Source organism: Mytilus californianus, unplaced genomic scaffold (genome assembly GCF_021869535.1).
Source record: "Mytilus californianus isolate M0D057914Y unplaced genomic scaffold, xbMytCali1.0.p SCAF_4, whole genome shotgun sequence".
Taxonomy (NCBI): Eukaryota; Metazoa; Mollusca; class Bivalvia; order Mytilida; family Mytilidae; genus Mytilus; species Mytilus californianus.
Genome location: NW_026262690.1, coordinates 23,384,433 through 23,406,621, shown reverse-complemented (window position 1 = coordinate 23,406,621; position 22,189 = coordinate 23,384,433). Strand labels below are relative to the sequence as shown.

Sequence of the window (22,189 nt, the reverse complement as noted above, 5' to 3'; positions counted from 1 at the left end):
AAAATATTTATTTTTTGAATTCGAGGAACAACCAGTTACTTAAATTTTTATAGCCAATGAATAAGAAGATTCAACACAACGATGATGCGAAGTTATTACGTTTTTACGTTTTGTATTTATCAGTTTATAATTTACAATCAGACAGAACATTTACATACAATATATCGGACGTCACAATTTATTAACTTCCGGTCAAAACGGAAACCTGAATAAACCGGCCCACTGTCCAAACCGGCCCTTTTTCTTAGTCCCGTAGCAGGCCGGTTTATACAGGTTTTACTGTATAGCCAAATCTTTGTATCTATGAAAGAATCTAAGAATTTTTTTTAGGGTAACGAAATCCCTGACTTAATAATTTACCAGTTATACATAGATTACGTTTATTGAAATCTAAAATATCAATTAAGACACATGCATATCAAACAATTTTGGAAATAAACACACTGTAAGAAGGGCTAAACGAACATCATCTTACAAAAAAGGAAAATAACAATAGGGAACAAAAAATTGCCTATTTTGTCATAAAAACATGATTCAGAAATTCCAGATAATACAAGTATTGTTTCCTAAAACTTTTAATTCCATTCCAAAACTTAGAAATAAACAGCTTCATAACTTTCTTTCCAACATTTAAATGCATGCTTCAGTATCAAGTCTGTATAAATTTTAAATTGCCTTTATTCATGATACCATATATGTATATATACAAATGTTTTATTTACTTTATTCATTTTCACACATGACAAATTCTATAACAAACAAACAAAGGTTTCCTCTAAAAAATATCTAAAACAACATTTATACAAGTAAAAGTTAAAAAAAATTTCTCAGTATTACTTTGTCACTTCTATACTGTATCATCTAATATTGCTTCTGACTAATTATATAACTAATGTCTCCTAAATCTCATATTGAATAAAAGTATTTTGTCAATCAATACTTTACGTTTCTGACAACCAGAAGCTAAAAAATCATGATAATAAACATTATATTTTTACATGGATTTTTAGTAATTTTTGTGTAAACAAGTCTGACAAATGAATGAAAATATAAACAACATAAGGATCACTGAAGTTATATACCCAACCAGTTAAGATGGGGTCAAAGATTTTGACATCAATAAAAGAAAGCAATTCTTTCAACAAGTTTTGAGAATCCTGAATGTAACTGTAACATTGCTAAAACTTTTCTGGATGGCAACTGTTAAACAAATAGATAAATATATCAAAGCAGATATATGATTTCGTATAGTTCAGTTCAAATGCTTTATCTTCTTTGTAAATAGCAACATGCAATTGTAATTTGACAGTATCTATATATCCAACTTCGATTGCACTTGACTACACCAAACAAAATGGCCCAGTTCCATGTACTTCATGTCTTTGAAAACATTCAAATAAGTCCAACTTTCTGTCACAACATACTTGAATCCACATCTGAAATGATAAATCAATTAGATGATGTCTGTGTAACAAAAGATTCACATTTACAAAAACGTTGCACAGCCAGGAACTATACAACTACACTAGAAGAAAATATTATTCATAGGTTTCTTAGAAATATAGACCTTCACATTAATTTTAACAATTTACACAATTCTAGTTGATTAAAATCTGTCAGCAAGCAATGCACAACTGGCAGTAATACTGAAATACATTACAACTTCACACTGAGATGACAGTAAACTGTAAGGAGGGTTGCATAACAGTATTACCATAGGTTTTTGAATGGAATTAAAATCAAAACTTAACCAGTGTCTGGTATGTATGTCACAGTATAATAATGTTGCTGAATTGTATTGTTCTTGCAGGAGAAATGGAGCTGTGAAATATACATGTATCATAATTCCCACTCATTTTGCAATAAATAATTCCTGGTTTGTCAGGATTTACCTCAAATTATTCATGTATTTTTAAGGATGGTATCATAAGACATAGATGAAGAAACAATAAGTTACTTTTCACCTTTAGGTTGCAATTCTGTAAATATAGACAATGCAATTTCCCATAGGAACTCCCTTTGTGGCTAAAACTGTGCCACTTTTAATAGGAAGTTTCGTGAAAAATTATATCCCAGAACGAAAAGTTGATATGCACTACTATTTTATTCAAAGGTCAAAATATAGGGCTGTGCGGCATATTTTCAACATTTATATGCCCTGAACTTTTAAGAGTTTAAACTTATACTAAAATTCTATACTAACCCTACCTCCACTTTTGGACCTCCTAAGAATTAAATTTTAGACGCTACCATTTTTTTCTATACTGGTAACATTCTCAAGTTATGTCTCTATGAGATGAAACACAGAGATGATATCTGGGAACCAGTACGTTAACAAATTAACATATCTATGAATATTATATATCTCTCCAAAAGAGGCTCGGCTTGTGAAACAGCTGTATTTACAAAGTGCAACCTTTAGACAAGTATAAACCGCCCAACAGAATTACAATATATAAACTGTGAGATTTGCAAGAATTTCAAATGCATTACCCTATTCCCCCATTTGTATGTTATGCAAGGGGAAAGCCGCCTAAAAACATCAGGATTAGATATTACAAGAGTGCACAAGCTGAAATGTCTCGCCTTCTTTACTAATCATTGATATTATGTTGATAGTCCTAAATATAAAGCTTTATTACAACTGTCACATAAACTTAACATTAACCAAGAAAACTAAACATTGACCAATGAACCATGAAAATGAGGTCAACGTCAGATGAACCATGCCAGGCAGACATGTACAGTTTAACAATTCTTCCATATAACAAATATAGTTGACCTATTGCTTATAGTTTAAGAAAAACAGACCAAAACACAAAAACTTAACACTGAGCAATGAACCTTGAAAATGAGGTCAAGGTCATATAAAACCTGCGCGACTGACATATAGATCATAAAATATTTCCATACACCAAATATAGTTGACCTATTGCATATAGTATTAGAAAAAAAGGCCGAAACTCAAAAACTTAACTTTGACCACTGAACCATAAAAACGAGGTCAAGGTCAGATGACACCTGCCAGCTAGACATGTACACCTTACAATCATTCCATACACCAAATATAGTAGACCTATTGCATACAGAATAAGAAAAATAGACCAAAACACAAAAACTTAACTATAACCACTGAACCATGAAAATGAGGTCAAGGTCAAATGACACCTGCCAGTTGGACATGTACACCTTACAGTCCTTCCATACACCGAATATACTAGACCTATTCCTTATAGTATCTGAGATATGGACTTGACCACCAAAACTTAACCTTGTTCACTGATCCATGAAACGAGGTCGAGGTCAAGTGAAAACTGTCTGACGGGCATGAGGACCTTGCAAGGTACGCACATACCAAATATAGTTATCCTACTACTTATAATAAGAGAGAATTTAACATTACAAAAAATGTTAACTTTTTTTTCAAGTAGTCACTGAACCATGAAAATGAGGTCAAGGACATTGGACATGTGACTGACGGAAACTTCGTAACATGAGGCATCCAGGTCTTCCACCTTCTAAAATATAAAGCTTTTAAGAAGTTAGCTAACGCCGCCGCCGCTGCCGGATCACTATCCCTATGTCCAGCTTTCTGCGACAAAAGTCGCAGGCTCTAAAAAAATGGTGGTTTAACAAAGCTATTAAGGCAATATAATATTTATTGAAATTTTCACTAAATTCCAGGCTGCTATGTATTGCAGATATAATGTCTGGATGGACAAATAAATGTAACAAGAGTGCACACACTGAAATGTCTCGCCTTCTTTACTAATCATTGATATTATGTTGATAGTCCTAAATATAAAGCTTTATTACAACTGTCACATAAACTTAACATTAACCAAGAAAACTAAACATTGACCAATGAACCATGAAAATGAGGTCAAGGTCAGATGAACCATGCCAGGCAGACATGTACAGTTAACAATTCTTCCATATAACAAATATAGTTGACCTATTGCTTATAGTTTAAGAAAAGCAGACCAAAACACAAAAACTTAACACTGAGCAATGAACCGTGAAAATGAGGTCAAGGTCATATAAAACCTGCGCAACTGACATATAGATCATAAAATAATTTCATAAACCAAATATAGTTGACCTATTGCATATAGTATTAGAAAAAAAGACCAAAACTCAAAAACTTAACTTTGACCACTGAACCATGAAAACGAGGTCAAGGTCATATGACACCTGCCAGCTAGACATGTACACCTTACAATCATTCCATACACCAAATATAGTAGACCTATTGCATACAGTATAAGAAAAACAGACCAAAACACAAAAACTTAACTATACCCACTGAACCATGAAAATGAGGTCAAGGTCAGATGACACCTGCCAGTTGGACATGTACACCTTACAGTCCTTCCATACACCAAATATACAAGACCTGTTGCTTATTGTATCTGAGATATGGACTTGACCACCAAAACTTAACCTTGTTAACTGATCCATGAAATGAGGTCGAGGTCAAGTGAAAACTGTCTGACGGGCATGAGGACCTTGCAAGGTACGCACATACCAAATATAGTTTTCCTATTACTTATAATAAGAGAGAATTTAACATTACAAAAAATGTTAACTTTTTTTTCAAGTAGTCACTGAACCATGAAAATGAGGTCAAGGACATTGGACATGTGATTGACGGAAACTTCGTAACATGAGGCATCCATATACAAAGTTTGAAGCATCCAGATCTTCCACCTTCTAAAATATAAAGCTTTTAAGAAGTTAGCTAACGTTGCCGCCGCTGCAGGATCACTATCCCTATGTCGAGCTTTCTGCGACAAAAGTCGCAGGCTCAACAAAAAATTGACCTGTATTTATTTTACTAAAGCCTTGATCAAGGGGATAATACAAATTTCAACCATTCTTTGGTCATTATAGTTTGGAATTTGATTTTACCCCATATCTTTGTGCTTTTAAAATGGAAAGATGTAGTATTTATTATCAACAGCTAATAAGATCTACTGAAAACAGTGCTAAGGGCCATCTTGAATTTGCAGTGAGTTGTGAATTTCTCTTTGCCTTGAATGCTTCACTGTAACTTAAAACACAAGAGCAGCAAAGAAAGAGCTGTTATATGCTAATGTTTTACTTATGAATACCGGTAATCATATGGTCAAATCTGTGTAGGGATTTTGTGTCATAAATTCATACACATTTTCATTAAATCAAGCAAAATGCAATGTAAAATAGAATGGAATCATTGTGAATTTAATAAATTCATTTAGTCTTAATTAATAATACAAGCTGATCAGCTATAAATTCTGTTTCAATTTTACCAAAAATTCTCTCAAAGGTTATGTATCATTTTCAAAAAGATAATTTACTATCTGAAAAGAACTACTTTATGAAAAAATTCGTAAGGGTTCTGCGGAACCCAGTGTCTCGCCTACTTTTGCTGTTAATCGCAGGCTCAACAAAAATGAGAAAAAAAATCTACAAAAATATTCCTTTAGATACTATATTTTAATTGTAAGAAGCTTCTGTCAAAGTTTGGTATAAATCCAGGATAGTTTATGAATCTAATAAATGTTTTAAAAACTTTAACTGCAGACTGTATTTGATGTTAACTGGAAGAAAAACTAAGTTCATTTATAAGTAAATCACGGATAAACAGGTACAAAATTTAAACAAAATTTCCTTCTAGATACTAGCTTTTGATCATAAACAAGCTTCTGTCCAAGTTTGGTACAAATCCAGGATAGTTTAAGAAAGTTATTAAAATTTTAAAAACTTTAACCACAGAGTGAATGTATTGTTTCCTGGCAGAAAAACTAAGTACATTTATAAGTAAAATACGGAAAAAAAATTTTTTTTTTAACAAATTTACTTCTGGATACTATCTTATTATCATAAACAAGCTTCTGTCCAAGTTTGGCAGAAATCCAGGATAGTTTAAGAAAGTTATTAAAATTTTAAAAACTTTAACCACAGAGTGAATGTATTGTTTCCTGGCAGAAAAACTAAGTACATTTATAAGTAAAATACGGAAAAAATGATTTTTTTTTTTTAACAAATTTACTTCTGGATACTATCTTATTATCATAAACAAGCTTCTGTCCAAGTTTGGCAGAAATCCAGGATAGTTTAAGAAAGTTATTAAAATTTTAAAAACTTTAACCACAGAGTGAATGTAATGTTTCCCGGCCGAAAAACTAAGTCCATTTACAAGTAAAATACGGAAACACAGGAATTTTATTTTTACAAAATTTACTTCTGGATACTATCTTATGATCATAAACAAGCTTCTGTCCAAGTTTGGTAGAAATCCAGGATAGTTTAAGAAAGTTATTAAAATTTCAAAAACTTTAACCACAGAGTGAATATTTGTGGACGCTGCCGCCGACGCCGACGGAATGTAGGATCGCTATGTCTAGCTTTTTCGACTAAAGTCGAAGGCTCGACAAAAATCAGAATGAACTATTGTGTCTTAAAAATCAAGGCAAACATGGAAAAGAAAACTGAAATTTAAATATGATCCGGGTAAACTTATCGATCCTTTAAATAAACTTATTCTAAAAGGTTACCAATTCAACACTGTAATTAGATCTTTGAATATTGTTTTTATTGGTATTAATATTGATTTTGTTATCAGTTATTTAAAATCAAACTAAATATTATTTTGATAAACATATGCACATTCATGGCTCTACAATCTGTCGATACCTGTATCTTGGCATTGCACAAGGTCATGTTTTTCTCTGACTGTTAATGACGTCTTTACACTTAATCCATTGGATGTTGGATGTGTACTGATTGATATTTTAGTCTTAGATGCTTGATTTTTTTTTATTAGTTGTTATTTGCTTTGGACTTGCTGTCAGTAACTGCAAGTACTCTCAGATCTGTACTTAGTGTCTTTTTGTTGTGGGGATGTATAAGTACCCTGCCATGTCCACTCTGTGTTTTTGTTATGTATATTTCTGTTTGTATCCATCTGATGAGTTAAGCCTTTTTCAACTGATTTTTATAGTTTGTTCTTATGTTGTACTGTATTCCAATGTCCCAGGTTAGGAGAGGATTGGGCGCCCGCTAACATGTTTAACCCGCCACATTCTGTATGTGCCTGTCCCCAAGTCAGGAGCCTGCAATTCAGTGGTTGTCGTTTGTTGCTGTGCATCATATTTGTTTTTCGTCTATTATTTTGTACTTATATTAGGCCGTTAGTTTTTCTCTTTTGAATTGTTTTACATTTGTCATACAGGGCCTTTTATAGTTGACTATGCGATATGGGTTTTGCTCATTGTTGAAGGCCGTACGGTGACCTATATTTATTAATTTCTGTGTCATTTGGTCTCTTGTGGAGAGTTGTCTCGTTGGCAATTATACCACATCTCCTTATTTTATATGAGCATACAAACTGTAAATGATATGTCAAAAGTTTCTCTCATTACTATTTGCAGATGAGCAAAATAATATATCTACTCTTTAGAATATTACATGACATTTACCTTATCATCAGTCAGTCAAGGGTGTAACTTGAATAAGTTATTAGAGAAAAATAACATACATGTGTTATTATGGATACTTTCTCTTAATCTGTAGTAACATATGTTTGTTATCAGTTAAATGTACCATAATTTTTTTTATTTTCAGTGGGCACTTGGGAATTCTTGAAACTTGCCCAGTAACTTAATACATAACCTTGAAAACTAATTTTCCAATTTAATTAATACATTTTTGATCAACCATGGTAAATCAATGAGACAAGGCTTTTAAGTAATAACTTAGCTGTAATAACAATGCTTAGTTATTACAGGCATTTAACTTATTACATGAGACACTTGGAAATGACTAGGAAGCTTGCGCAGAACCTCATTACATGCTCTTATCATTATTTATTACAATAAATTAAAATACATTGTGATATATGTAGGAGAAAAGGCTTTGAAGAGATGTAGAGAAGCTGTAATAACACCCTTTAGTTATTACAGGCATACTTTTTCTGTAATAACATGGGTGTGTTATGCATGATTGGCAAACTATGGGCTGTTATATCTTTCTAAAGTTTACTATACATAAAGACAATTATAATATCAATAGAACTAGTACACGATTTAACAAAATAAAGGATGTATAATGCCCCTTTGAAACATGTAACATACATATGTTATCACAGATTTTTGATTTTTTAGCCCTCAATAACAAATGTATGTTATTTTTCTCTAATAACTTATTTAAGTTAGACCCTTGACTGTCAGTCATTAATATAAATATTACCTGAATCAAATTCTAATTTCTTGGAAGATGATGAATCCCCTTCAATATCTATGTCACTCTCTGGGGCATTTAATGCACTTAAAGTAACATCTGGAAATATATCATATAACAATTTTATCATTAATACTATTTTTAGCAGCTAAAAGTAACACACACTCTGAAACAGAAGTAACATCAAGATTGAACACATGTTTCCCTGGTGTTCTGATAATATAGTGTAAGTCTTTTGCCTTGAATCAATTGCATATGGGCCAATGCCAAGCCTGTAATGGGTGTCCTAGACAGGAAAAAGATGGAAAATGTGTCTATGGGCCACAGATGCCCCCCGCTTGCAAATATGCATGAGTCAACTTCCACATACAGATGCAGGATTCACGTAGTTAAGACCGTTTTGTGATTATAAGCATTGTGTATAAGTATCATAACATTTGGTTGAGGCAAACTAAGGTTAGAGTACGGAAACAACAGATTTAGCAATTTTTCCATTTATAAAGAGGCATAACTCAAGAACGGTAAAAGTGACGCCACCAAATTTCAAACTTGATCTGTGTTTTGTGGTAATAAGCATTGTGTATTAGTTTCATAACATTTGGTCGAGGCAAACTAAAGATAGAGAATGGAAATGAAAAATTCTGCAATTTTTATGTTTATAAAGGAGCATAACTCATGAACGAAAAAAGTGACGCCACCCAATTTCGAACTTGATCTATGTTTTGTGATAATAAGCATTGTGTTTATGTTTTATAACATTTGGTTGAGGCAAACTAAAGAAAGAGAACGGAAACAACAGATTTAGCAATTTTACCATTTATAAAGGGGCATAACTCAAGAATGGTAAAAGTGACGCCACCAAATTTCAAGCTTGATCTGTGTTTTGTGGTAATAAGCATTGTGTATAAGTTTCATAACATTTGGTTGAGGCAAACTAAAGATAGAGAATGGAAACCAAAAATTCAGCAATTTTTATGTTTATAAAGGGGCATAACTCATGAACGGTAAAAGTGACCCCACCCAATTTCAAACTTGATCTATGTTTTGTGGTAATAAGCATTGTGTATAAGTTTTATAACATTTGTTTGAGGCAAGCTAAAGTTAGAGAACGGAAACCAATTTTGGGGACGTATGAGACGGACAGACAAGGGTAACACTTAATGTCCTCTCCGCTATGGTGGGGGCAAAACCCACAAGTACCATATCACAAAAGTTTAAAGTCTGAATCAGACTTGATTATACTATGTGAGTGATGCTTGTCTATATTTAATAAACAATAAAACTTACAACTAAATCTATTTCATATGGGCCAATATGCGTGGCATGTAATGGGTGTCTTTGATAGAAAAATTAGGTAAACAGGAAGATGATGAGTGATTCACATAATAATGCATTACAGGGTCACAAAAAGCTTGATATAAAATCTCAGAAATCCTTGATTTATAGTTATGGAGAAAAATGTAATGAAAATCTCATACATGGCCATTATGTGTAAAAATATAAAAGTATTCAGTAAACAGGAAGTTGATGAGTGATCTGAAAATGCACAATAATGTACAGCATGCTCACATTAAACATGATACCAAATTTCAAGAAGCTCTGATTTTGTAAGATGGGCAGAAGGATGGACAGATATAAACCAGTATATCTCCACTTCCTATGGCATCTCTGCTTAACCCTTGTGTTTTAATCATTTAATGTCAAAAGTTAACAAAAAAGATGACAAACTCCAAGTGATGACAATAGCCCACACTCCTGCTATGTCCAAATTGAGTTAAATGGTTCTCTAATAAATGAGTCTCATAAACATAATACAATACATACAAGGTGATTGTTAATATTCGTTCTTCTAGATGTGAAGGGAATCACTGTCAAACATTGTAATTCTGGTGATTTAGGGGGAAAACAATCTGATTAAAAATATCCATTAAAACCTACAGAGAGACTTTTCAAAGTGAATCACCTGCTATCACCATCAAGAGTAATACTTAATTAAGTGACCTTCTATGCACTTCATTCATACAGAAAAAAAGAACATAAATGAAATGTAAGGAAACTAATATAATATAAATTTGAAATTTTATAATTAAATTAAAACATGCAATTTTTATATTGATAAATGAAAGTCATATCAATATATCTATAGTTTTTAATGTTGTGAATTTCTAGGAAAACACAATAGAAAGTTAAACAACATCACTTTTGATTTGTGGTTGAACAATTTGTTGGGGGTACAGATGTTGCTTAAATTTTATCTTATTTTAAAAATGCTTCTCCGAGTTCATTAAAAAAAATTTCATTTAGTAAAATGTGCAAGCAATGACAAAATTGTGAAATGGTAAATGAAGTGTTGGACAAAAGAATCTGCATTTCATTATTATATACAGTGAGCCATAATGTCAACACTGGAAATGATTGAAAGCATGGTAAAATTATAAAAAATAGTTCAGGAACCAAAGGTAATATTACCTTACTTCCTTTTTTGTTAATATCAGTTGAAAACATAGTAATACATAAATAAATAACTAATTTGTAATACATGTAACAGAAGAAACAAACAACTCTATAACAAATATAACAATAGTTTTTACCCATTGTAGTCTGTGTAGTCATATCTGTCTAATAATACAAACTTAATCACAAACAATCTCAACAACACAAGTCATGTAAGCTATTCATTCAAATGACTTCATTTTTAACAAATACATTGATATAATTTATTTTAAATGCCACTGAAGACTTACCATGTTAATTCATAAATTGTAAAATTGTTTGTCTATTTTTTTGTTTTCTTTAAATGAAAAACAATCATATTTGTGGTATAATTTGATTTTAAAAGGTTTTAAAATCTAGTTTCATGGGAGATGACTGCACATTTATGTATCTTTGTTGCCAATTTATTTTCTGAGAACACCTTACTGTGGGAATACAAATATTTAACATAGTGCAATATGGCTCATCAGATAAGTTTTATAAGAAAAGTTTGTTATTTTCAAATACAAGAGGCTCTCAAGAGCCTGAATCGCTCACCTGTATTTCAGAGGAGAAGATTTTTAAATGTTAGCAAACTTGATGAACAAATTGTGTAAATTGTCTTTAAAGGGCAATAACTCCTTAAGGGGTCAATTGACAATTATGGTCATATTAACTTTTTTGTAGATCTTACTATGCTGAACATTATTGCTGCTTACAGTTTATATATATCTATAATAATATTCAAAATAACAAGAGTGCACACGCTGAAATGTCTCGCCTTCTTTACTAATCATTGATATTAAGTTGATAGTCCTAAATATAAAGCTTTATTACAACTGTCACATAAACTTAACATTAACCAAGAAAACTAAACATTGACCAATGAACCATGAAAATGAGGTCAAGGTCAGATGAACCATGCTGGGCAGGCATGTACAGCTAACAATTCTTCCATACAACAAATATGGTTGACCTATTGCTTATAGTTTAAGAAAAACAGTCCAAAACACAAAAACTTAACACTGAGCAATGAACCTTGAAAATGAGGTCAAGGTCAAATAAAACCTGTGTGACTGACATATAGATCATAAAATATTTCCATACACCAAATGTAGTTGAACTATTGCATATAGTATTAGAAAAAAAGATCAAATCTCAAAAACTTAACTTTGACCACTGAACCATGAAAATGAGGTCAAGGTCAGATGACACCTGCCAGCTAGACATGTACACCTTACAATCATTCCATACACCAAATATAGTAGACCTATTGCATGCAGTATTAGAAAAAAAGACCAAAACTCAAAAACTTAACTTTGACCACTGAACCATGAAAATGAGGTCAAGGTCAGATGACACCTGCCAGCTAGACATGTACACCTTACAATCCTTCCATACACCAAATATTGTTGACCTATTGCATACAGTATAAGAAAAACAGACCAAAACACAAAAACTCAACTATAACCACTGAACCATGAAAATGAGGTCAAGGTCAGATGACACCTGCCAGCTAGACATGTACACCTTACAATCCTTCCATACACCAAATATTGTAGACCTATTGCATACAGTATAAGAAAAACAGACCAAAACACAAAAACTCAACTATAACCACTGAACCATGAAAATGAGGTCAAGGTCAGATGACACCTGACAGCTAGACATGTACACCTTACAATCCTTCCATACACCAAATATAGTAGACCTATTGCATACAGTATAAGAAAAACAGACCAAAACACAAAAACTCAACTATAACCACTGAACCATGAAAATGAGGTCAAGGTCAGATGACACCTGCCAGCTAGACATGTACACCTTACAATCCTTCCATACACCAAATATAGTAGACCTATTGCATACAGTTTAAGAAAAACAGACCAAAACACAAAAACTCAACTATAACCACTGAATCATGAAAATGAGGTCAAGGTCAGATGACACCTGCCAGCTAGACATGTACACCTTACAATCATTCCATACACCAAATATAGTAGACCTATTGCATACAGTATAAGAAAAACAGACCAAAACACAAAAACTCAACTATAACCACTGAACCATGAAAATGAGGTCAAGGTCAGATGACACCTGCCAGCTAGACATGTACACCTTACAATCCTTCCATACACCAAATATAGTAGACCTATTGCATACAGTATAAGAAAAACAGACCAAAACACAAAAACTCAACTATAACCACTGAACCATGAAAATGAGGTCAAGGTCAGATGACACCTGCCAGCTAGACATGTACACCTTACAATCCTTCCATACAACAAATATAGTAGACCTATTGCATACAGTATAAGAAAAACAGACCAAAACACAAAAACTCAACTATAACCACTGAACCATGAAAATGAGGTCAAGGTCAGATGACACCTGCCAGCTAGACATGTACACCTTACAATCCTTCCATACACCAAATATAGTAGACCTATTAATATTGCATACAGTATAAGAAAAACAGACCAAAACACAAAAACTCAACTATAACCACTGAACCATGAAAATGAGGTCAAGGTCAGATGACACCTGCCCGCTAGACATGTACACCTTACAATCCTTCCATACACCAAATATAGTAGACCTATTAATATTGCATACAGTATAAGAAAAACAGACCAAAACACAAAAACTCAACTATAACCACTGAACCATGAAAATGAGGTCAAGATCAGATGACACCTGCCAGTTGGACATGTACACCTTACAGTCCTTCCATACACCGAATATACTAGACCTATTGCTTATAGTATCTGAGATATGGACTTGACCACGAAAACTTAACCTTGTTCACTGATCCATGAAATGAGGTCGAGGTCAAGTGAAAACTGTCTGAAGGGCATGAGGACCTTGCAAGGTACGCACATACCAAATATAGTTATCCTATTACTTATAATAAGAGAGAATTTAACATTACAAAAAATCTTAACTTTTTTTTCAAGTAGTCACTGAACCATGAAAATGAGGTCAAGGACATTGGACATGTGACTGACGGAAACTTCGTAACATGAGGCATCCATATACAAAGTATGAAGCATCCAGGTCTTCCACCCTCTAAAATATAAAGCTTTTAAGAAGTTAGCTAACGCCGCCGCCGGATCACTATCCCCATGTCGAGCTTTCTGCGACAAAAGTGGCAGGCTCGACAATAACAAAAAACTGCAAAATTTTGTTAAAACTAGCAATTCGGTGGCAGCAACCAAACAATGGGTTGTTCGATTTGTCTGAAAATTTCAGAGCTGATAGATCTTGACCCCATGTCAGATTTGCTCTAAAAGCTTTAGTTTTTGAGATATAAGCCAAAAACTGCATTTGACCCCTATGTTCTATTTTTAGCCATGGCGGCCATGTTTGTCGATGGATCAAAACTTCGGATACAATTTATAAACTAGATACCCTAAGGAACATTTAGTTAAAGTTTGAAGGTATTTGGCCCAGTAGTTTCAGAGGAGAAGATTTTTGAAATAGTTTAAGACGACAGACGACGATAGACGCCAAGTGATGGCATAAGCTCACATGGGGAAGGGCCCCGGTGAGCTAAAAATGAAGACAAATATTTGAACATTTTTCTTTAATAAGCACAATATACATGTAAAAACTTTTTTTACATTAGTAGTATTTTTTGCTTTTATTTCAAAATTAAACTTGAACACCAACTTATAGAAGTAAATTGGCAATACCATAACATTGCAATACGGGTCAATAAAATGTACAGTTTTTTAGGGGTATTTTTTGTACATAATTTAAAACTTTTGTTAAGTTTGAAGTGAAATAAAACAAATTACAGGCACATTTTACTTTCCAACATGTTTTTTTATCTGAGCTTTAATACAATACTATGCCAACATGTGTATTTTATTGACCAGAATACCAGTTTTAGAAAATTTCTAAATTATATCAAATTTTTAACAGAAGAAAATAAAATCCCAATTTTGAAGGTCAATTGTTTCCAATACTAGTACAGTAACCTAGTTTGATTTATTCTTGGATTTATTACTATAATCTTGTCCAAAAATTATACTAAAAATTACAAAATGAGAATACTATGTAAAAAGCATATTTGGTTTGTTAAGGTCAGGAATGTAGCACTAGCCACTTTACATCATAAACTGAATCTTTTTTTATATACACATATGAAATGATGGAATGTTTTTCAACATTAAAATTACAATAACTTTGCATGATTAAATATCATTTTATTTTACCAAAGTAAATGAGACACACTACAGCATATTTGACACAAACAATAGTCTGCTTATTCCTGTAAAGGAGGACTAGTAATTGTTAATTAAAGCTATAACAACTATCTAATTATGATTTAGTTAAAATATTTGACGTTTACATTACCATTGTGTTTTTGTTTTTTAGTATGTGTAGTATGTGCAGCACCTCCTGGAGTTGGTATTGTCTGTTTTTGCACTGCAACTTTTTTAGGGGATTGTTCTGTTGGCATAGGTACGCCTGCTTCTTCAAAAGATTTTCTTTTTAACTGTGTTTTTATTTGTGATCTGAAAACAAAAGACAAAAACTATATTAAAAAATTCAGTAATCCAATTTAAAGCTATAAAATCATTTTATTTTAATGAACCTGAATTGTTTACCTCTTCAGGCATCTAAAGAATAATGATTGTCATTGGCCATAATAAGTTAGGATATAAAGTATATCCTGCAATATGAACATTTCATTATTTAAGGTAGATCATAGGTATATATTTCCTCAGATAGAACTTTTTTATACTTTGCCAAAATAAAGATTTTTGTATGCTTTTTCCAAAAATATAATAAAAAGTATGGGTCACCGTGCTATTTTTTAAGGTACAGGTCGTACGAAATTGCACAAATTTGCTTAGATTGTTCATGAAAAAACACATTTTTGTGCATAAAAAGAAATCTATGAGACAGAATTTTGAAATAAAATATGAGAAGATAGGTTTTATAATATGCTTAAAGAAAATAAAAAGAAAAAATGGTGTCACCGAACTTGTTTTCTTGCTACTAGTAAAAAATTAAAATTTCCCTATCATGAAAAAAAGATTATAAAAAAACAATTATTTGGTATTTATTTAAACATTTTGAATAATGCAATAAATCACCAAGTTTTCTTTCATTAAATAAACAGTCTAACCTATAAATTGCCTATATGTCTCCAAATTTGCAGATTTGGGCAAAGATCTAGACCGATTGTGTACTGCGATTGTACAATCCAAGATGGCGGTATACCATGAATCTACCTTAAAGTATGACTGTAATATTTTTTTCTGTCTATGAAGAAATACCATCAAAAATGTGATACAATTTAAAAGTGTGCACCACATTTTTGAGGTTATTTCGAATAGACAGAAAAAATATTACAGTCATTCCTTTTAGGATAAAATCATGAAAAAACAATGATAACTTCACAGTCACATGACAAAATTATGTCTATGAGCTGATAGACAAAAAACTTTCAGCCAATCAGAAGACGTGTTACACCCAAAATTAAATTATATGGTAATAAAGTTATAGGATACTGCTTCATTTTGCCAAAAAGAGCAGAATCATCCCAAAGCCATGACATTTACTTTTCTCATCCTTTCTAATTTTTTTAGTGATTTATTACCAGTAGTTTTTTTACAGTATTGAAGCCTTAATTTAAATAAATATTTTTCAACTTTTAAAATTACTATAGGAAAATATTTGATAAATTTCAAATGCATTTGTTGAAAGATTTTTAGAAACAGAATTATTTTCTACATTCCAAATCCACAATATCAAGAATTGTGTGTGAAAACATGAAATCAATAAGGAGTATGGGTTATGAATAAAAGTGAAAAGTTTTTTTGTATACAGTTAAACTTAAGGAAATTTAATGAGGAGTCAAATAAATGGAATCTTTGGGCAATTTGAGATTTTTTTGTAAATTTTTCCGTACAACTGGGCACCTGTATCATCAAAACAAGCACATTCTTTTTTTAAATATTAGAAGCCAAAATGATAGCATAAATTTTGAGTTTTAAGGTCAAATCCAAAAGCAGGACAAATAAAAACCCAACTAGAAAGGGAATCCATTATTTCTCCTGAACAACCTTTAAAAATTTACTCCATTTTTTGCACTCAATTTTATCAGATGAGATTTCATTTATTTGTAGGGAAATTATAGAAATCTGTAAAACAAATAAAGTGCTGCAAAATATGTTTTGTATTTCTCTCTCTTACCCTGTATGGGAAGTTAGGAACAAAAAGACATATGTATTAAAAGTTAAGGATTTCATAAATATCATATATATATTTAATTAGTATTTTATTTGAGTATTTTTGTTTGTTTACCAATAAAGAATTAAGTGCCAATCTGCCTAAGAATCAGGCAGTGGTGAAAACATGACAAACAAAAACCCACTCAAGTTTACATTAATTTATGTTCAAAATGTATGATGGTACACAAATATAACATTCGTTTCCTTGTCCTGTTCTGGTAATTCAAGATAGAATTTGGTTGAAATGCACAAGAAATTAAAAATTAAGGGGAGCTAACTCCGTAATTTGCAATCATTCTAACCAAAAATTAATCTAGAGATTTCTCGAATTACCAGACACACAGAAAAGAAAGACCTACAATAACTAACTCAGGATGAGAGTAACTTCAAGATAGGATGGTTAGGTCAGTGGGTTTTTTTCTGTCATGTCTTGATTTTTTTTCAAAACAAAGACGTGCACTTAAATTGTTTTGGCCATATTTAAAAAAAATATCCTATTTTTTCTATGACAATGGTATAAATTTTTTAAAAGATGAAGTATAAGTGGACTTAATCACAGGAATCTTTCGACATACAAATTTATCAAGAACTTAACTTACATTGTTCTAGTTTTGATAATATTGCTAATTTTATCTAAGTCATCTCCAAATCTTTTAACTGAATTCTGAAGCATTTCTATCTCTTTTGGGGTCCATTTCCCACTGAAATGCAAAAATAAAAACAAAATACATACATGTATATAAAAAAAATAATTAGAAAAATGATAATTCTTATAACTTTAATAAGCAAGTATAATAACAAAGTATATATTTTTTTAATCTGTTACTAAAAGCTATGCACATATATGCTGATCACATTTGGATTTTCATCTTTGGTCAAGAAAATAGAAACCTGGTTAATTGAAAAGTACATTTTCATTACATGACCCCCCTCTTTATTTGGGTGACTCCCCAATTTTCCCCACATGTTTCCTATAGGTACATTATTTCCGTAAGTTCCCCTTAAAACCTCGGTTTTGAGTTTTGTTATTAGCTAGAAGTATTCAAATTTTGTACATCATTTATACATTAAAAATCACCAGATTCTTGTAACAATCTTTTAAAACATCAACAGAAAAAATACCATTTATATTACAATGACCTTTAAATAATGCAGGAAATCTAAGATAATAAAGTTCACCTTGTTCCAATTGGTTTGCTATTACTTACATAACAATTCAAACAGCTATCAAAGTGAAATTTAGCTTTATTATGGAAAAGAACTGACTGCAGATCACTTAGTATCTATGAGAAATGAATTAGGACCTCACCTTAATACCAATCAATGAAATGTAAATTATTTGTCAATGTGATATTTCCTCCTATAGAATTTTCTTATACTTAGAAGAAAATGTAGATTTTACCATGGCTTTTTCTTAAATATAATAAAAAATAAGAGTCTTTATTTCTTTTTTATACATGAAAAAACACTTTTTGTGAATAAAAAGAAATCTATGTGATACAATTTTGAAATAAAATATGAGAAGATAGGTTTAAAATATGCTTTATGAAAATAAAAAGAAACTAGAGGCTCTAAAGGTCCTGTGTCGCTCATCTTGGTCTATGTGCATATTCAACAAAGAACACTCTCCAACATTGTAGACAAGAATAGAATTCATGACAAAAATCTGTTTTGTTGTTCTTGTACTGCTAATCATTTAGTCTGTTTAGTTTCTCTCTATATAATTACTATATTCTTTAGTTTTTGCTCAAAACACAAAAGAAGGTAAAAAAAAATTCTCATTTAAGGGCAATCACTCCTATAAAAAGTGAGTCTACTTACCATATCTGCAAAATTTGGCTTGTGAGTAGATCTTGCCTTGCTGATCATTTTTGTGATTCAAAGTGGATATTTATCTATTATAATTTTTATCATATAAGGCAAAACACAAAGATAATGTTAAAAATCGTCATTAAAGGGCAATAACTACAATTAGGAGTCAACAAACGATTTCCTCAATATTGTCTTAATTGAAGATCTTGTCTTTCTGGTCATTTTTGCTTCTTTAAGTTTCAATCTACACAATGTATCTATCATAATTGTTAAGATATAAGGCAAAAACGCAAAAAATTGGTTAAAATGGTCATCAAAGGGCAATAGCTCTAATAAGAAGTCTACTGACAATTTAGACCATTAGACTTATTTGTGAAACTTGTCTTGCTGATCATTTTTGCAATTTAAAGTTTCTCTCTATCTATTAGAGTTTTCAAGATAATAGGCAAAAATAAAACATCATAGTAAAATTTGTCATTTATGGGAAATAGCTCCTTTTAGAAGTCGTCTGACAGTTTTGACGTATATGGACAATTTCTAGAGATTCGGAACATTTTTGCTCATGTCTGATTTTCTCTATTTATAATTTATATAACGGTTTTCAAAATAATAGACAAAACTTGCATTTTACCCCTATGTTCTATTTTTAGCCATGTTGGCCATCTTGGTTGGCAGGCGAGGTCATCGGACACATTTTTTAAACTAGATACCCCAATGATGATTGTGGCGAAGTTTGATTTAAATTGGCCCTGTAGTTTCAGAGAAGAAGATTTTTGTAAAAGTTAAGGACGACGACAACAGACGCCAAGTGATGAGAAAAGCTCACTTGGCCTTTAAGGACAGGTGAGCTTAAAATGGTGTCACTGAACTAGTTTTCTTGCTACAAGTAAAAAATTAAAATTTCATTACATTATTTTATGAAATTTTTACTAAGAGTTATCTAGATCTCCCCTTATATGGGTAAGATGAAAAATTGAATCGAACAAAATCAAATATTTCGTATTTGTTAAAACAGAAAATAACCTGGTAGGACTAGGTTCACTGGTAGGATGTAACTGCATTGTTAAATCACCAAGTTTATTGAATGCAACTCCTGCTGCTGTAAATATTTCTCCAACCTGTCAAAAAAAATAAATAAACACATCATAAAAATAGGGTCATCCACAATGTTTTTCCTGTATACATCATTAAATAGAATTGAGAATGGAAACAGGGAATGTGTCAAAGAGACAACCCACCTAACAAAGAGCATAAAAACAGCTCAAGGCCACTAATAGGTCTTCAAAGTATCAGGAAAATCCTGAACCCAAAAGGCAGGCTTCAGCTGGCCCCTAAACAATAATGTATACTAGTTTAGCAAAATGGACGCCACAAAACTTCCAAACATATAAATGAACCAAAACTAAATTTATATAAAGACAGAAAGATTAACATGATTAAAGTTGTGTTCTAGATGAAAATATACCACAAAAATGAAAAAAATATTATGCAGATCGTCACGTGGTAAGCCCTAAAACATCAGTTGTTAAAGTTTTCCACTACCAACTACATGTAGGTAACAGATTGATAAAATCAGGACAAACACATTTTTCAGCATGGAAAAGTTTGGCCAAAAATGTCTCATCGTAATTGATAATCTTTCAAATATTCATTTTATTGCAGTTGTAAGAATGAGGGTCTTTCATTTCTATATTCTTTTTATATTTAAGGCATTTTTCTTTACCTTTAAAAGTAACGCTTATTCTGTAAAATTCTCATGAAAAAGATTTTACGATTTAAATTTTCTGTAATTAGATGATTTGTTTATTCTGTACATGGTTCATTTCTGTGGTTATAGGAATCTCAGATGTAACCATGCAGTTTGAGAATTTACCCTACAGGTTGACTTTGCAAGTGTTTGTGAACATAGCATAACTCATAATTGTTGTACATAAGAGAACTGATGCACGATAATCTGTAGCGAAACTAGATACATGTCGTAAAACAGGTATCATTATTTTGTCGTGTGTTACATGAAGTTCTTTTCCAGTGGTTATCAATGTGTGTAGGTACGTGGTTTAGTCAGTAATTCTGAAGTAACAAGACATACGTATAACCCTTTCAGTTTGTTTTTTTTTTTTGGTTTACAATTTCTGTATTAAATCAATATATTGGTCAAAATATAATAACTCTATAATTGAAAATGTATTATATCTTTTTAAAGGTTCACTTTAAATTCATCATATACTTTGTAATTTTGTAAATGGCTAGCTATTACCATGATTACCATGACTTCCAAAGAATTTGAAAGGTATTAACAAATGTATATATATATGATGACATATACTTCTGCATAAATAAACGGAATACATATTTTAGTATTAACATTTTAATAGAATTTCAACTTCACCAAAACCATCAGATTATCTAAATTTTTGATAAAGATATCAATTTAGGTAAGCAGTCTAACAATTACAATGTATTAATAAAGTGAAAATAGTTCAAATAGACCTTTTACAAAGTTTTTTTTTGGGGTCTTTTTCACACCATGTGAAATATGTATTGCCAGGTTCTATAATTATAAGTTAACCTCAGTTATAGAGTGGTCAGGGTATCTAAGGAAAAACTTCACCTACAGTGATGCCCAGATGCTGTATCTAACGAGCTAAATCCTTGCTGAGACGTAAAATACTTCTAATAATATGTATTAATACATTATATGTTTCTATTTTCAGAGGCGGATTTAGAGGGTTTTCCAGGGGGCCCGGGCCCCCCTTTTGTGGGAAAAATTTGGTTGCTTATATAAGGAATCACTGAAGCATGACTTGAGCGGGCCCCCTCTTAGGCAGTCAATGGGCCCCCCTTATGAAAATTTCTGGATCCGCCACTAATTTTTACGTATAAATCATGTTTTTAATTAAATGCAGTTACTTTCTCACAACAAATTATGCTGGAAATTTGTTTGCAATAAATGTTTATATATATAAATCTGCTGTTAACAGGGTATCGTAAAGTATTCTAAAGGTTTTCCGACTTTGTCCACTTTCAAAGGTAACACCTGCCTCATATTATTTTTTGCTCTTTTCTTTATTTTTTTTTTTAATTTATTCTCTTTTCTGTAGTGTAAACCCCATCCAGACCTTCAAGATTGTACTAATCTAAATACATTTATAAATAAAAATATAGTAACAGATCGGAGTAGTAGTGAACGCAGTTACGTGTCCTATAAATGTATGCGCTTGTGGAGAAGTGATCAGCTGTTTAGTGTTTGAGTGTGGTAATACATTTTACTATAAGAAATATATTTTTGAATGCAATATTCAATACCTTGCTTGCAGAACTCATTTCTGCAAACAACAAGTCGTTTTCGCCGCTAAAATAATTCACCGGATGTTGACACTTTAAACCGGAAACTGTCAAACAATCTTTAATCTTTAATATTATCTTTTTATATT

General features: G+C 31.7%; 1 protein-coding gene and 1 long non-coding RNA gene across 3 annotated transcripts; both read right to left on the bottom strand.

The window, feature by feature from the left end:
• Positions 1 to 660: 660 nt before the first annotated feature.
• Positions 661 to 22,135, bottom strand: LOC127737734 (chromatin complexes subunit BAP18-like). The gene is made up of 6 exons (XM_052248600.1): positions 22,062 to 22,135; positions 19,779 to 19,873; positions 17,543 to 17,644; positions 15,058 to 15,218; positions 8,233 to 8,322; positions 661 to 1,436 (listed from the first exon to the last, which is right to left on the bottom strand). The coding sequence occupies exons 1-6, from the start codon at positions 22,077 to 22,079 to the stop codon at positions 1,414 to 1,416; spliced, it is 489 nt and encodes a 162-aa protein (XP_052104560.1). The 5' UTR covers positions 22,080 to 22,135; the 3' UTR covers positions 661 to 1,413.
• Positions 11,550 to 13,683, bottom strand: LOC127737735 (uncharacterized). 2 transcript variants are annotated; one of them, XR_007999790.1, is made up of 4 exons: positions 13,393 to 13,683; positions 12,701 to 13,086; positions 12,113 to 12,553; positions 11,550 to 11,965 (listed from the first exon to the last, which is right to left on the bottom strand). It is a non-coding gene; the product is annotated as an uncharacterized LOC127737735 (long non-coding RNA). The 2 variants fall into 2 exon arrangements; XR_007999789.1 differs by having other exon boundaries at positions 11,551 to 12,553.
• Positions 22,136 to 22,189: the final 54 nt, after the last annotated feature.